At 41.1% G+C, this 18,795-nt stretch overlaps 1 protein-coding gene across 1 annotated transcript in view; it reads left to right on the top strand.

The window, feature by feature from the left end:
• Positions 1 to 18,795, top strand: part of tulp4a (TUB like protein 4a) — a 57,480-nt gene that overhangs the window by 16,349 nt on the left and 22,336 nt on the right. The window contains 2 exon segments of the mRNA XM_070446475.1: positions 8,594 to 8,722; positions 9,314 to 9,475. Coding sequence (XP_070302576.1) covers positions 8,594 to 8,722; positions 9,314 to 9,475 — 291 coding nt within the window.

The raw sequence follows: 18,795 nt of genomic DNA, 5'->3' as shown, positions 1-18,795 counted from the left end.
TGATGGGGAGGGAAAATTATATGATATATCGATATTTGAGGCAGATGTATTGATAAAACAAAAGTTGTATATATATATTTTTATACTATAGCTAGCTGGCGCTAGACGACTGTACCTGCTCCAAAACGACGGTATTTTTCATTCTATAGCTTGTTCTCCATCTTCTTTTTAAATAGTTAGCCAACATGTTTTCAGCACTTTTTTCTGCTGCTTTTTCCATGACATAGCTTTCAGTTGGTTAGTCTATGATCCCTTATTGATGTCACTTGTTAAATCCACTTCAATCAGTGTAGATGAAGAAGAGAGGCGATAGGTTAAAGAAGGATTTTTAAGCCTTCAGACAATTGAGACATGGATTGTGTATGTGTCATTCAGAGGGTGAATGGGAAAGCCAAAAGATTGAAGTGCCTTTTGAATGGGGTAGGGTAGAGGGTGCCAGACGTACTGGTTTCTGTCAAGAACTGCAATGCTGCTGGGTTTTTCCACGCTCAACAGATTCCCGTGTGTCTCAAGAATGGTCCACCACCCAAAGGATATCCAGCCAACTTGACACAACTGAGTTAACATGGGCCAGCATCCCTGTAAAACGCTTTCGACACCTTGTAGAGTCCATGCCCCAACGAATTGAGGCTGTTCTGAGGGAAAAAGGTTGTGCAACTCAATATTAGGAAGGTGTTCCAAAACAATATGTTTGGAACATCAAATTGCAATAAAATAACAGTATCGAATCACAATACATATCATATTGCCATCTAAGTATTGTGATAGTATCGTATTGTGAGGTCTCTGGCAGTACCCTGCTTTAAATCAAGGTTTATATCTGCATACAGTCATACCATTTCATATTGCGGGCATAGACTTGGCTGCTTTTCAGACTTTAGGGGGGTTTATGTCTCTAGCTCTGCCTATCTTTTCTTTCATGCTTCTCTCTCGGTTTCTACCTGCTTTCTGTGACTTTCTTGTAGCACCCCATTCATGTTCCTCTGACACCCCTCTCTCCTGCTTACTGCCCCCTCCTTCTCTTTCCTCCCATAATCTGTCTTCCTCTTTCCGGCAGCTCTCCCCTCATGTCTTTTGAGCACCCCTCTCTTTTCTACATCCCTCTAGGGTTGGGCGATATTAGACATGATAGACATCAGTTGTAGACGGTGACGACATCATGAATTGGCAGGTGATGGTGACAGACGATGGTTTAGCCTATTTGAACTTGGTAGCGCACAAGTGACGTTCCGAGTAATTTGCCTATTCCTATTTGCTGTAGCCTATTTCAATAAATATGTTTTAATATAGCCTACAGAACACAAGAGAGGAATGTAGGCCAGACAGAGGGGAGAAGCCCACCAAAGCAGTGCAAAATGTCCAGTCAGAAAGATATTGTTTCTCTCTCTGTCTGATGCATGGGCATTAGGCTATAGCCTAAACCTTATAAGTATTTATTTTTATGTAGCCTATGTTCCCTTCTCTCCTTCATTTGATATGAATATGACTGAAGGCTGCGCTTCATTGTTTTATGAATAGCTTTCTACAGATCAAACAAGGAATGTAACGGCATTCCATCTCAAAGTAATTTGAATAGCCTAAAAAGTTAAGTAGCCAGAGCAATAAAAATGAGACAAATCAAACAATATCAAAAGCTGATAGAATTTTAATTTTTTTACAAGTTTAAGCTTAAGAAACGATCCATGCGAGGGTGAAAGCCAAATGGCCAATAACCCATCCTCATTACTCCTACTGGCCTATCATACTAGCTTTAAGACATGTTGAAGTTATGAACAGTAGCTTATTTCCAAAATATTCTAGCCTATGAAGGTGTTGTCTTTGTTAATTATTGTTATTCTTTTCACCAACAATTTTTTTGGGGTGGGCAGTGGCCAATGGGGTTGAAAGAATCATATATCTCACAATGTTTTATGGGTACATAATCACAATAGGAGAAAAGTTGACATCGCCCAACCCTACATGCCTCTACCTCTCTGTTTTCACTCCAGAGCCTCTTCAGGAAGGAAGAGAGTGAGTGACCCTGGCTTCAGTGGCATGTCCTGTGTTTGGTGTCACAGGCCAGCGTGCTTAGTGACTGCTTTAGCTGCTAATCTATCCCTGGAGAGGACGTTGTTATGCAATTCACATTCGTCTCTTCTCAGGTGCAGGGATATGTGTGTGTGAAGGGGGTCTTGCCCGCCTATGCAGTGATAGCGGAAACCCTGCCAACTCCATGGTAAAACCAGGCAAATCCCACTAGTCTGCGAGTGGCTACTCTAATCATCCTAACCTTCCATTAGGACCAGTCATCTGTGTCATATTATCAGATATCGATATTTAATAAAACCCCTACTCAAAGCTCCATCTTCCCATAAAATATCTCCATACCTACCCCGAAGTCCTGTCCTGGTGTCTGGCCGCAAATCACCCCCCCTCCGCGCCCCTGCGTTGGTCCTAGTGCAGCGTTTTTCTCTAATTGAGTTCCGGGTCTGATTTAATGTCACGTCAGACCCTGAGACAGAGGAGAGCTGGAGTTGGGGGAAAGGAGGAGTGTGTGTGTGTGTGTGTGTGTCCCTCTCCATGTCTGCTCTGTCTGTATTCTGTAAGACGCTTGACTGCGTCTTTACTTTTATAGTGTGCTGGCTGATTCAGGCGGTCTGTCCTTAGTTCCCATCACAGAGAGGGTCACTGAGGAGAACGCTCTTCTGTCACTGAGTTACAAGGTATTGGACAACCACCTCTTTAACATGGTTTGTCTTTGTTGTGCAGTGCATGTCTTTTTTGCTGTGTGTAGGCCTAAATATTGCCCAGATGGGTGCTGATTGTAATTATCTAAATGTTGCTGAAAACCTGAACAGGATGTTAACACATGCCCAGAGAGTTGGATCTGATATAGGATCAGCTTACGCTCCCCCAATCCTAATAATGACCATCAGGGGCAAAAACATTATACTGATATTAGATCAGCTCCTAAGGGCAATGACATCTTCCCACCCCCTTTTTTTGACCTCAGAACAGCCTCAATTTGTCAGGGCATGGACTCTACACGGTGTCGAAAGCGTTCCACAGAGATGCTGGCCCATGTGCCTCCAATACTTCCCACAGTTGTGTCCAGTTGGCTGGATGTCCTTTGTGTGGTGGACCACTCTTGATACACACGGGAAACTTAAGTGAAAAACCTAGCTGTGTTTCAGTTCTTGACACAAGCCGGTGCCCCTGGCACCTACTACCATACCCAGTTAAAAAGCACCTACATTTTGTGTCTTGCCCATTCACCCTCTGAATGGCACACATACACAATCCATATCTCAACTGTCTCAAGGCTTAAAAATCCTTCTTTACCCTGTCTCCTCCCCTTTATCTACACTGATTTGAAGTGGCTTTAACAGGTGACATCAATAATGGATCATCGCTTTCACCTGGTCAGTCTGTCATGGAAAGAGCAGGTGTTCTTAATGTTTTGTACACTCAGTGTACTCCATTTGGCACAGCTGGGTAAGTTTGTTCTCACTTTGTTCTAAGATGCCTTTTTGCACATCAGCAGAACCTGCCCTCATTTCCATTTCCCTGTATAAAGAACACTCCCCTCCACCTTGAGAACCTTGGATCCAGCAGACCTTTGTCCACACTCCTCTCCTCTACTGGTTGTACCAGTCATAGAAATAGAATGAATAGGACGGCTTGGAACCTCTAACCCTGGCAACTTGAATGGGGATGCCTGTTCTATTCATTGTATTTCTACGGTACAAGTGTCCTCTCCCCTTCTGCTGACTGGGCTGCTTGGGCTATGCATGGTACAGTTGTCCCTTTATTTGATTTGCCACCTCAGTGAGGCTGGCCGGGTCCTCCGTGGGTCCCTGCTGGTTCTCTGCTGGGTCCCTGAGTCACAGGCAGGGGCCATTCAGGGTCCAGGGCCACAATAACACTCACTGCCAGCCTGCCAATTGTCAGCTGCTGCTGCCAACTTTCCAGGTAAAAGTGGTCAATGGCCTGCAGTTGTCAGGATATTAGTGTTAAGGGGATTTGAACTTAGCGCCTCTCTGTTACCTGAATGCCATTATTAGTGGGAGAGGCAAAGTGTTTTTTATTTAATGTTTTTATATTTTGTGAACAGACTTATTGAATGTTAGCTACTGTGAGCTTCAAAAGTATTGGGACAGTGACATTTTTTGTTTTGGCGCTGTACTGCAGCACTTGAAATTATACACAGTCTGTACTTTAACCTCATAGACAGTCATCTTTCATTTGAGGGTTTCTTTCATCCATATCGAGTGAACCTTTTGACAAATTACCGCACTTTTTGTACATAGACCTCCCGTTTTTAAGAATAATGTTTCGAGACACTTCTACATTTTAATGTGGATACTGCCATGATTACGGATAATCTGGAAGGAATTGTGATTAATGAGTGAGACATTTATAGACGAACAAATATCATACCGCCAAGACAGGCTGATTTCTCACCATTACAATAACAAGGGAAGTTAGCATTTTTGGGGGGGTATGATATTTATACTAAACTTTTGACAACTTTAATACACTTGAATTTGTCATATTACTTTTGTTCCCTTAAAATGGGGGGGACTATATACAGAAAGTGCTGTAATTTCGAAACAGTTCGATATGGATGAAAATACCCTCAAATTATAGCAGACATTCTGCACTTTAACCTCAGTCATTGTATCATTTCAAATCCAAAGTGTACAGAGCCAAAACAACAACGTGTCACTGTCACAATACTTTTGGCGCTCACTGTATATATCCTAGTAGTAATATTCATATTATGTGGCTGTACATTGGTAGAGTATGCCCATTCCTGCCCTTTAAATGAGAATCCTTGTAAGGGCCCCGGACAGGTTAAAGTTAGGCTACTATGCTGGTTTAGCCTGTATCTGGGGCTGTCCTGTATTAGTGTGCTGTTTCCCTGGGCCCTGTGAGTTCTGTAGCTGCCAAGTCTGATCCTGTCCGTCTCCATATGACGTCTGATCCCCTAAATCGCTGCGTCACAGTGCGGTCCAGGCACTCAGCTGTCCCCCTCGGGCCGCCTGACCAGCTCACACTAATCCCCCCCCCAGCCCCACACAGGGCTAAATACGCACACTCACGCTCTCCCCTATTGTGTGTGTGTGTATACAGTACCAGTCAAAAGTTTGGACCTACTCATTCAAGGGTTTTTCTTTATTTTGACTTTTCTACATTGTAGAATAATAGTGAAGACATCAAAACTATGAAATAACACATATGTAATCATGTAGTAACCAAAAAAGTGTTAAACAAATCAAAATATATTATGTTTTAGTTTCATCAAAGTAGCCTCCCTTTGCCTTGACAGCTTTGTACAATCGTGGCATTCTCTCAACTAGCTTCATGAGGAATTATTTTCCAATAGTCTTGAAGGAGTTCCCACATGCTGAGCACTTGTTGGCTGCTTTTCATTCACTCTGCGGTCCAACTCATCCCAAACCATCTCAATTGGGTTGAGGCCAGGTCATCTGATGCAGCACTCCATCACTCTCCTTGGTCAAATAGCCCTTACACAGCCTGGAGGTGTGTTTGGGGTCATTGTCCTGTTGAAAAACAAATGATGGTCCCACTAAGCACAAACCAGATGGGATGGCATATCGCTGCAGAATGCTGTGGTAGCCATGCTGGTTAAGTGTGCCAGACAGTGTCACCAGCAAGCACCCCCACACATCACACCACCTCTTCCATGCTTCACGGTGGGAACCACACATGCGGCGACACGGCGGTTGGAACCAAAAATCTCAAATTTGGACTAATCGAACCAAAGGACAGATTTCCACCTGTCTAATGTGCATTGCTCGTGTTTCTTGGCCCAAGCAAGTCTCTTAATATTGGTGTCCTTTAGTAGTGGTCTCTTTACAGCAATTTGACCATGAAGGCCTGATTCACGCAGTCTCCTCTGAACAGTTGATGTTGTGAAGCATGTATTTGGGATGCATTTATTTGGGATGCAATTTCTGAGGCTGGTAACTAATGAAATTATCTTCTGCAGCAGAGGTAACTCTGGGTATTCCTTTCCTGTGGCGGTCCTCATGAGAGCCAGATTCATCATAGCGCTTGGTTTTTGCGACTGCTCTTGAAGAAACTTTCAAAGTTCTTGAAATGTTCCGGATTGTCTTAAAGTAAGGATGGACTGTCGTTTCTCTTTGCTTATTTGAGCTGTTCTTTCCACAATATGGACTTGGTCTTTCACCAAATAGAGCTATTTTCTGTAACGCATTAAGAAGGAAAGAAATTCCACATTCACTTTTAACAAGGCACACATGCTAATTGAAATGTATTCCATGACGCTTTTTGAGAGAATGCCAGGAGTGTGCAAAGCTGTCATCAAGGCAAAGGGAGGCTACTTTGAAGAATCTAAAACATAAAATATATTTTGATTTGTTTAACACTTTTTTGGTTACTACATGATTCCATATGTGTTAATTCATAGTTTTGATGTCTTCAATATTTTACTACAATGTAGAAAACAGTAAAACTAAAGAAACCATTGAATGAGTAGGTGTCCAAACTTTTGTCTGTTACTGTATATGTGTGGGTGTGTAACCAAAGCTGTTATCAAKATCTCTGTATTTGTATTTCCTCCCCATCTAATCAAGGGGTACAGGCCTGTGCCCCTGACTACTGCAGTAATAGATTGTATAATGCAGGCCGACATACGTTTCACTCCAGTGAGGTTGTAGACGGTGCAGTGGCAGCAGGCTATAGGCCAAAATAAAATGGTTGGACTAGTCTTTAGAAAAACAGTCTGGTTATTTATTTTTTCATCCCTTGTCTGTGTAGTCTGGTCATGCCTCTACAAAGTGTCATCATCACGGTGAAAACCTAATGAGCTTTCTTTGCCTGCCCTGAGGCCCCCACATCACCTGGTGACTTTGTAGCCTGATGATGGATAGGGGTCCTTTCAGCTGTGTGTGAATGGCCTGCCCTACAGAGACCTATCATTATAAGGACCTACAGTTCTATCTCCAGCCCTAAAGCAGCAGGCCTGGTCTCATTGTGCTGTGGCTCCCCTGTGGGTGTGTACTGGGGACAGGCCTATAGTACTGCAGGAGGATTTATGTCAGAGTGAGTGGGTGGGAGAGCACTGTAAATCTAGCGTAGTGGACCCCTTATTACTCAGGCTTTAGACTGTGAGGAGAGGCTGTAGAAGGGATGGGTGTTCAGATGCTCACCTTTTGTGCCCAGCTGGAGGTGGAGATGATGGGTTTATGTATGTACAAATAGATACTAACAACACTGTGTTTGGGAGGGCTAATGACAGCTGGTGAATACATCCTTTTTGAAGGTGTGTTTGACTGAGTACAGTGCATTTGCTTGGACAGGAACTTAATCTGCACATTGTGTAATCTGTTTTATAATTTTGCCTATCTTGTCTCAGTTGTATCTGAGTGGAGGTCATGACCCCAGAACAGGTTATGTTTTCAACTCTGACCTGTGTACACAGTGTGTTCTAGTGAAAGTGGTTCCTGTGCTATTTTGGAGTGCAGAGAGTGATGGAGAGAGAGAGAGAGCCTAGCGGGGTAATCTAGGTCTGAGCCCATAGGGGAGCTGATCTGATGGGCGTGCAGTCAGTGTAAGCCCTGATAAAGCCTGTTTGTACACGTGTGTGTGTTTTCCACGTGCTTTGGGTCTGTGGAGAGGTGCACCAAGCATGGGATTATACCTCTGGGAATAGGCAGTCACGCTACAGAAGACCAGACAAACAGGGAGTGAGAATGGGAGATTGAGGTAGGGAAAGAAGTGTGTTTTAGATGCATTGAGAGAGCGAGGGAGGATGGCAGAAAGTGGGTGATGCGGAGGCAGATGAAGAGAGTAAGAGAAACAGACTAGAGGGAGAGAAAGACAAGGATTAGAATGAGACCAAAGCAGACGCGCCATCGGTCGCACGTTCACCAACCCTCCTCCTCCTCAGAGTTACTACCTAAAGGTCAGAGCCGTGACGCAGATACAGTGCCGTACGACTCCGTCTATTCAGTGACATCTGGGTCAGTGCAAAAGCCCATATATCTGCGAGTCACTGTTGCCAGTGGGATCATCCATTTTGACTCTGTGGTCATCAAGCTGCACCGCTCCTACTCACGTCTACTAACGCTCTCATACTCGCTCCATCTCTTTCTTTCTCGCTCTGTCTTTCTCTCTCCCTCAAACTCTTCCCCCTTTCTGTGAGCGCTTCAGCCAAAGTAGCTAATCAGGCCCCACTCCATCATCATCACCCTCCCATCCTTCAGCCCTCTCTCCAGATTGAGTGAAGTTCTGGATGGGGGCAGGTGGGGTGCAAATGGTCCCTCTTGCTTAGTGTTCATGAGTATGGAGTATAACTTGAGAGTTAGCTTGTTGAAGCGTTTTAAAGAAGACAGACACTGAAGTTGTTCTGCCTCGCTCTGCTTCTGAGTGGCTCAGCATGATGAAAGGAAGTGGAAATTGATAAAAACTCATTATCTAAGACACTCAGGATATTAGGACTTGTTTTACGTCACTGGTGAAATTAGACTAACACACTTTCTGATTTATTTTATTCCAGTGGCTCTCTGGCGAAATGGTGCTCATGTAATTCTGAGTTCTCCTGTCTTGTGGTGTGTGTCTCAAGGTGGTGCTGGTGCGATGGAATGAGCCCTTTCAGAAGCTGGCCACTTGTGACACAGACGGAGGGATCTTTGTGTGGATCCAGTACGAGGGCCGCTGGTCTGTGGAGCTGGTCAACGATCGCGGGGCTCAGGTGGGATACACTATGGGCCAGTTTCCTGGACACAGAATAAGCCTAGTCCTGGTCTAAAATGGTACCCTATTCTCAAATAGGGGCCATTGGTAGTGTACTATATAGGGCAGTGTTTCCCCATCTCCAGTTCTCCAGTACCCCCAACAGAACACGTTTTTGTTGTAGCCCTGGAAAAGCTCACCTGATTCTACTCATTGAGGGCTTGATGACAAGTTGAATCGGGTGTGCTTGTCTGGGCCTACAACAAAATGTGTGCTTATATTTTATGTCATTTAGCAGATGCTCTTATCCAGAGGAACTTACAGGAGCAATTGTGGTTAAGTGCCTTGCTCAAGGGCACATCAACAGATTATTCAACTAGTCGGCTTCGGGATTCGAACGCTCTTAACCACTAGGCTACCTGCCGTTGCTAGGCTACCTTCTATTGGGGGTACTCGAGGACTAGATTTGGAAAACACTGATATAGGGAATAGGGTCCTATTTCAGATGCAGCCCTGTGCTAAAAAGCATGGTCAATGGAAATTCTTCATTGAGTACAGTATCTGACCTGTCCTCTCTGCAACCCCCCCCCCCCCTCCCCTTTTCCTGTAGGTGAGTGACTTCACCTGGTCTCATGATGGTACCCAGGCTCTCATCTCTTACCGTGATGGCTTTGTCCTGGTGGGCTCGGTCAGCGGCCAGAGACACTGGTCATCAGAGATCAACCTGGAGAGCCAGATCACCTGTGGTATCTGGACCCCCGATGACCAGCAGGTAACTAGTGTGGTGGCATATTTCTGCTTTACCAAATGAGGAGAGTTACAAACTTCACACATCAGTCAGAGTTATACTTAACTACATCTTTACTAATAAGAGCTTTGCAATAGCTTTTTTGACTTTCAATGATGCGCTATCTCTAATGAACCATTGAAAGTACCAACAGAAAAGTACAAAGATCTTTTAAAGTCAAGATGCACCCCTCTCAACCTAAATGACGAACCACAGATCTTAGGAACAGTTCACAAAGGTTAAGATTTGTATGAAAGATATCTATAAAACATAGCAGACAGTTACTGCTGTGTCAACAGTTTTCATTGTAAAGACCAGTGTCTGGCCCTCCTACTCCAAACTGGAACCATCTCTCCCTGGTACGGTATAGAACAGAACCATTAGCTCATGTTCTCTGGAATGCTCTTTAGGTTTTATGACCCAAAGACATCGTAAATCTCCTCTGTCACTGTTATCTCATAGAGGCCCATTTTGAGTAGAACACACATGCAATAGTTAACAGAATATTCTATTCTGTCGAATAAAACAACCATTATAATGCAATACAAGCATTATAACATAATCTTGCATTTTTCCACGACATTTCCCCCATTTTGAGAATCTTCTAAACTTAAAAGAATATTACAGAATTTAAGAACATTCATTCACATAGAAAATACATATATTCTACATAAACCAAAAATCACAAAACAATAACTCATTGCATGGGATTCCTGCACATGACCAGCTTCTACAACACTAACTCAGCCTCATTCCAAGAAACTCAGCACTGTCTCTTATTTCAATCCCCAACACATTTTCTAAGCACTCTAGCAATTTGTCTGGGAAGGTTATGATCCACAGTCACCTGCACGAACCCACGAAGAAAAACAAAAAATACATACAGTTTATGAGATTCAAAGCTATARTTTCCATAGACAGTGAAAAGCACATGTTTAATGCATAATGCAGTGCATGCAACAATGGAGTTTAATAAAATAAGCTTTAGTTATCTATTACACTCCAATGGATCAGAATAGTATGTTGGAAATTACTATTTCCATTCCAGAAACTAAAATTAGCATATCTTGTTGTCCAAATCCAGGTAATGACTCCTAGTTAAAATAAAATGTATCCTCTTGGTGCCTAATGAACATGACCCAAGATAAGCATCATGATTACACTATTTATAAGGCAATGCCTAGAGATCAAATAGATTAGGATCATTTTCACTCTCCAGATCAGAGTTCACCCATCTCCATTCACCATGGCATGCTTATAATAGTTTCAACATCTTTAGTTCATAACAACAATCCTTCAGTTTTAAAAATCATTCCATTTCCAAATAAAATCATAGTTAGAACCCAGTTAATTATCCAACCAAAATTTAGAATGACATTGCTCAGTGATTTCAAACTCAAAGTAAAAAAACTCAATTTAACACACATTGGCAGAATGTACATTTATATTAACATCCAGAATAATTATTCCATAATTCTACTATTAACATTTTCATCACGATTATAATACAGATCAGTATCTCAATGCATTCTTAATCTAAATTACTATAATTGTATGTGGTGTCGACCTCTACAATCAACCTGATACCCCAAAAGTCTAAACACATTTTTTTTTTTTCACCGTTGACCAACCCCCTCCTTCAGGCACTGATTCTTCTGGCGTCCTTTTCGTTCTTCTTCAGATAGCTTTACAGTTCAAAGTGGATGGTACATGATAATGTCCCAATTTCAATGTTTCACCTTAGACACCATCACCTTTACCACCCATTATGTCTTGTACATTCATCAACCAGTATACCAGCAACATAAGAGAAGTTTAGAACATATTTCTCTCCATGCTCACTCCACATGGACTCCTCTCACACTCCTGAGAGAAACATGAGAGAAAAGCAGTTGATAGCTTAGATCGGATACTGTACACCGATTTCTGGCTCGGCTCCTTTCTCTCGGTAGAAGTGGTTCGGACAAGGCCTTATTCAACGCCTTTGTCACTTTTCTTCAGCCAGTTAGAGGGGGTTTTGAGGTACACACACTGTTCGGTCCAATTATCTCTTCCATGCATTAAGTCTGTCACTTTTCACGATAACCTCGAAAGAACAGATCAGAACAACAGTTTAGTTCAGTTCATTAACTACATGATAAATTATTACTTTTACCAATTATTCTTAATACAAATGTCTAAACATATGTTAAAGAGAATAACAACACATTCTATTGAAACTATTCTTTCAAATTGGCTTATACTCCCATCACACTGTCAACTCCATCGTAGAGCCAAAGGATCAGGAAGTTAGACCTATAACCCATCGGGAATAGAACAGAACAAACAACACAACAATACACTCCTTCACATATCACTCAAGGTGTGTAAACTTCAATCCAAAACCTCAAAGAACTGAATCCAAAACCTCAAAGGACTGTATCCTCCCCCATTTTTAACACATAACTCTCCATGAGAGTAATGTATAAAACAACACTACTACTGGTCAAAAGATAAAACAACATTTCAAATAACCTAATCAAATTAAAATCACTACTCTGAAAAACTCCACAAAGAAAAATGATTTTACCCATATGGTCATAGGAAAATAGACTTAAAGCAGACTACCCTTAGTCAAAGGCAATGACCTCTCCTTCACATTGGTCCAAATTACAAATATGGCTAAGAACTATAAAAGAACTCCACAATAATTATCAATTTCACGAATTACCTTGAAATCAGTATTACAAATGACCTTAAATTCATTATCCAAATGGCTTTCCAATGAGGGTGATCAAGCCACAATGAAAAGTCATGATACGGGTCATAGGTCATACAAACCCTTCAAAGAAGTGTTTCTTACTATATTAGACAAATAAAAAAAAAATTAAATAGTCAAACATTTCCTACATGTTGTATCCCAGGTTCCCAGAACATTCCTTTATCAAAAGAATTCACATGTTTAATTAAAACTCAGAAGAAAAAAAATTCCATGTGCATGTGTGCCCCTTTAAGATACCTTAGCACTAAGTGAAATGGAAAACTCTCCAAACCCAAAGGAAATTTAAAAAAATCAAACATAGTATTTTAAAAACACCAACATATAGTCATAACAAATGTGTGTGTGTGTGGGGGGGGGGGGTGTATTTGCAAACCGTAAGGTAAAAACAAACAAAACATTTCCAGGCCTTTTCAATGTGGTAGTTTACGGCCTCAATCTCACTCACTCTCCCCAAGATTATAGTCCCAGGAAACATTTCAAAGAGAGACAATGAAACACCCATTTTCCCAGAAAAAACACAAAATACTTCTTAGCATTCATTATACTACACCGATTCAGAAACCCAAAAGTTAACTTATAAACACAACCTAATAATAATGATAATTCCACTGTACCTCAAGTCATTAGTTTTAATCTACATCAATGTATATGTATGCTTAATTGAACATACGATTATCCTGATATCATTACTATCTAAATGTAATTATTTTTTCCTCTGTTGCAAATGTAGTACATTTCTCAGCGAAGGAATCAGTGAAATTCAATCCTAGGCATTTAATAAAATGTTGTTTGAGACGTGTTCTCCCATGGCTCCTTTAACATACATACTTTAGGTAACTTCCATCCGTCCCGGAAGAAAGAATCCTACTCAAACACATCAGATAATACAATGTTTAATTAAGCAAAATCAACACCTAAAATAAACAGTAAAACAATAAACAAACCCATAACCCCTTTCCAGCAATCTAATAATTTCAACCTGTTGATATGTTTAGTAAAAACGATCCTGATTTTTACAAATCTAAAATCTTTCAAAAGTTGGCGCTGTCTCATCAGCGTAAATTAAAACTAACTTTTTTCCACTCATATCTACAATGTTTGGTTCACCAAAGGTCAATACTGTTCAGCTCGTACATTAATGATCTTCCTTCTGTCTGTACAGGGTCTGAAGTTCCAATGTATGCGATGATACAGTGATAAATGCATGCAAATAACAAACAACAAGCTACACAAGAACTCACTACTGTAATGGTTCAGATGACAAGTTGCTCAGGGACTCATGTTTGCATCTTAATAAATAAAAAAACACAGTCTGCATGTTCCTCAAAGCAAAAAACACTGATGCCCCTGAGACAGATGTCTATGTATCAGGGAGAAAGCTCCAGGTGGTATCTGATGCCCTGAGACAGATGTCTATGTATCAGGGGAAAAGCTCCAGGTGGTATCTGATGCCCTGAGACAGATGTCTATGTATCAGGGGAAAAGATCCAGGTGGTATCTGATGCCCAGAGACAGAGGTCTATGTATCAGGGGAAAAGCTCCAGGTGGTATCTGTGCCTGAGACAAATGTCTATGTATCAGGGGAAAAGCTCCAGGTGGTATCTGATGCCCCTGAAACAGATGTCTATGTATCAGGGGAAAAGCTCCAGGTGGTATCTGATGCCCTGAGACAGATGTCTATGTATCAGGGGAAAAGCTCCAGGTGGTATCTGATGCCCTGAGACAGATGTCTATGTATCAGGGGAAAAAGCTCCAGGTGGTATCTGATGCCCTGAGACGATGTCTATGTATCAGGGAAAAGCTCCAGGTGGTATCTGATGCCCCTGGACAGATGTCTATGTATCAGGGGAAAAGCTCCAGGTGGTATCTGATGCCCTGAGACAGATGTCTATGTATCAGGGGAAAAGCTCCAGGTGGTATCTGATGCCCCTGAGACCGATGTCTATGTATCAGAGAAAAAGCTCCAGGTGGTATCTGATGCCCTGAGACAGTAGGTCTATGTATCAGGGGAAAAGCTCCAGGTGGTATTTGATGCCCCTGAAACAGATGTCTATGTATCAGGGGAAAAGCTCCAGGTGGTATCTGATGCCCTGAGACAGAGGTCTATGTATCAGGGGAAAAGCTCCAGGTGGTATCTGATTTTAAGAACCACGGCATCATACTTGATTCCAACCTCTCTTTTAAAAAGCAAATAAAAAAAGGTAACTCAAATAACCAAATTCAACCTAGCTAATTTCCAAAACATATGAAATTGTTTAACTACAGAGGTAACAAAACTATACTTCAAATCTATGATACTCCCCCACTTAACATACTACCTGACTAGTTTGGCCCAAGCTTGCTGTTCAACATTAAAACCCATTCAGTCTGTCTGCAAACAGGCTCTCAAAGTACTTGATAGGAAACCCAATAGCTATAGAAAGCATAAGCTCCTGAGTTGAAAAAATCTTATGCAATACACTGACGCCTATCTTGTATTCAATATTCTAAATGTCCAGGCTCCCCCTCCACTCAGTACTTTTGTTAAGCAGAAAACCCAAACCTTATGGCAGCAGATCCACAAGATCCACCATGAGAGATGACTGTATAGTTCCCTTAAGGAAAAGCACCTTTAGTCAATCTGCTTTCAGTGTGAGAGCTTCCCATGTCTGGAATACCCTGCCATTAGACACACACAACTGTGATTAATGTGCACTGTCCCTRTAAAAATAAAAATKAACTCAAACTGCAATCCACTTTAATGAMCTGACATTGTTCCACGTAATGGAAACAGATTATAATGTTAGAATACATTAACTTCCTGCTCAAATTCACTGGTGTTACCTAAACAATCAAACCAAGAATCAATAATCATCAGAATACATTATCACAAAATGTTTCCTTATTCACACCTGAATCACTTACAGCCCAACATATCCCAGCGCTCACAACCAACTCTCCTATTTTTTACCAGTGGGTAAAAATATAACCCCTGCTCAAACAACATTCTGCCTTACCTCTATCGTAAGATTAAAACCAAACTTTACAACTTACTCTTCTCTTTCGGCTTCACACTTATGAATTGTCCAAGACTTTAAAAATAACATGTACAGCGCCAAATTTATTCATTCGATTTAGGTAACTGTCTCTAAATTTAATACTAAACCAGCTATTAAAACGTTCAGTTTATATCTTAAACACTAGCGATCGTATCTTTCCAGGCAAAACATACCAATAGTTGAATTACAATCAGAAACTCMGATTTTAGTCAGTGCATTGGTGCATAGGCTGGGAAACGAACACGGGCATCCCATGTGGCAGGCTAGAATTCTACCACTGAACCACCAATGCTATTTAAATGACTAAGACTCCCTGCAAATAAACCCACTTTACAATTGTCTGTAGTCGTAAAATCAGGCACGTACTACCGAGACAATTCCCAGAAAATAGCCCTAATTTAAAGGTCCAAGCGTTACTCCGGCGATGATTCTCACATGCCAAATGAATAGATTAGCAGTCAAAGAGTAAAATCAACCTTTATTGACTAGGAAACAGATCTTGCGCATTTTAATAAAAGTAGATTGTTTTCTCATGCAACGTATTTCAATTACTTTACTACATCACATTAATCACGCAACGATAATTAGTTTGATGGATACCCTAGGCTTTGTACGACATAAGTTACGTTGAGATTCCATCTTAATTCGCTCTAACTTTATGAAAAATGGTTTATTCAATAAATCCAGCAACTCCTCTCATACTGGGAAGAAAAAATAAAACCGTTTCAGACCTTAAGGGCAGTTTTATTTCAAATGTTGTACCCAGACGGAGATAATCCAATAAGCATTTATAGTTACATCGTTAGGGTAAGATAACCAAAAGTGGACACACTCTAATCAGTTTCTAGAGCACAATTGCCCAGATTTTTTTCGACAGTTTAATAGTGCTTAAAAGCTCATCTTTATCAAATTATCCATTAAAGATACCAACTCAAAACCTAAATTGTATCTAATTATATTGTCAGCATTACTTTATCAAATCTCTAGTAATCGATTATGCACACATACAATTGATCATATTTTCATATATTCACAGAATCCATATAAAACGTAAGAAGTTCTTAGGTACTCACACAGAACTTTAAGGATCACCCACACAGGATTGGTCAGATACTCCCACAGAACTGGTCAGATACTCCCACAGAACTGGTCAGATGTCCACACAGAACATCAGAACATAATTGAAAGGTTACCCACACAGTCAACCTACCGCGCTCACACAGAACGCTCCTACAAAGATTACCCACACAGGATTTCACACTCTGTCTATATGTACAGGGAAACCCATAATGTAATCAAAATATTACCTAGTGGTTCCAAAACAAAATACTCACACTCCAGGCTGTGTAAGGGCTATTTGACCAAGAAGGAGAGTGCTGCATCAGATGACCTGGCCTCCAATCACTCGACCTCAACCAATTTGAGAAGGTTTGGGGTGAGTTGGACCGCAGAGTGAAGGAAAAGTAGCCAACAAGTGCTCAGAATATGTTGGAACTCCTTCAAGACTGTTGGAAAAGCTTTCCAGGTGAAGCTGATTGAGAGAATGCCAAGAGTGTGCAAAGCTGTCATCAACGCAAAGGCTGTCTACTTTGAAGAATCTAAAATATATTTTGATTTGTTTAACACTTTTGATATTGTTTATTATTACGGTAAGTACCCTAGATTAGAAAAGTTTGAAATGAAATACGTTTGCTAATATGGCTACAACCATCAAACTAGGAGTAGTAGTTTAAAGGATAATAAACTGATGCACTTTAATGTTATAACCGTATCGTTCTATTTAACCTGTCTAGGACTGGCGGAACCCTGTTCCGCTAGCGGAACCCCTCGCCAACAGCCAATAAAATTGCAGGGCGCCAAATAATACAAATCAACAGAAATCTCATAAATCAAATTTCTCAAACATACAAGTATTAGGCACCATTTTAAAGATACAATTCTCGTTAATCCAGCCACAGTGTCTGATTTCAAAAATGCTTTGCAGCGAAAGCTCCACAAACGATTGTTAGGTCACCACCAAGTCACAGATAAACCCAGCCATTTTTCCCGCCAAAGAGAGGAGTCACAAAAAGCACAAATAGAGATAAAATTAATCACTAACCTTTGATGATCTTCATCAGATGACACTCATAGGACTTCATGTTACACAATACATGTATGTTTTGTTCGGTAAAGTTCATATTTATATCCAAAAATCTTATTTTACATTAGCGTGTTAGATTCAGTAGTTCCAAAACATGCAGTGATATTGCAGAGAGCCACATGAATTCACAGAAATACTCATAATAAATGTTGATGAAAATACAGCTATTATACATTAAACTTTAGATACACTTCTCCTCAATGCAACCGCTGTGTCAGATTTCAAAAAAACTTTACGGAAAAAGCATAATCTGAGAACGGCGCTCAGAGCACAAACCAGCCAGAGAAATATCCGCCATGTTGGGTAGTCAACATTATTCATAAATAGCATTAGAAATATTAACTTACCTTTTATGATCTTCATCAGAATGCACTCCCATGAATCGCAGTTCCAAAATAAATGCTTGTTTTGTTCGATAATATCCAATTATGTCCAATAGCTTCTTTTGTTAGGGCGTTTGGTAAACAATACAAAAGCGCGATCTGGTCCATTCGGACGAAACGTTCAAAAAGTTATATTACAGGTCGAAGAAACTTGTCAAACTAAGTATAGAATCAATCTTTAGGATGTTTTTATCATAAAAGTTMAWTMATGTTCCAACCGGAGAATTCCATTGTCTGTAGAAATGCACTGGAACGAGAGCAACCTCTCAAGTGAAAGCGCGTGACTGAGAACGAGGCTGTAGGCAGACCCCTTAGTAAAACAGCTCCCATCCGGCCCCCCTTCACATGAGAAGCCTGAAACCACGTTCTAAAGATGGTTGACATCTAGTGGAAGCCTTAGGAAGGGAAAAATATCCCATATCCCACTGTGTATTCGATAGGGGTGAGTTCTCAAACTACAAACCTCAGATTTCCCACTTCCTGTTTGGATTTTTTTCTCAGGTTTTTGCCTGCCATATGAGTTCTGTTATACTCACAGACATCATTCAAACCGTTTTAGAAACTTCAGAGTGTTTTCTATCCAATACTAATAATAATATGCATATATTAGCATCTGGGACTGAGTAGGAGGCAGTTCACTCTGGGCATGCTATTCATCCAAAAGTGAAAATGCTGCCCCCTATCCCAAACAAGTTAAGCAATAAGGCCCGAGGGTGTGTGGTATGTGGCCAATATACCACGGCCAAGGGCTGTTCTTATGCCGGACGCAGAGTGCCTGGATACAGCCCTTAGCCGTGGTATGTTGGCCATATACCACAAACCCCAGAGGTGGCTTATTGCTATTATAAACTGTTTACCAATGTAATTAGAGCAATAAAAATAAATGTTTTGTCATACCCGTGGTATACGGTTTGATATACCACGGCTGTCAGCCAATCAGCATTCAGGGCTTGAACCACCCAGTTTAGAATTATCGTTAT

This window comes from Salvelinus sp. IW2-2015, linkage group LG14 (genome assembly GCF_002910315.2).
Source record: "Salvelinus sp. IW2-2015 linkage group LG14, ASM291031v2, whole genome shotgun sequence".
Lineage (NCBI taxonomy): Eukaryota > Metazoa > Chordata > Actinopteri > Salmoniformes > Salmonidae > Salvelinus > Salvelinus sp. IW2-2015.
Note: the sequence above shows the minus strand (reverse complement) of the source record. Positions and strands in the feature narration are given on the sequence as shown.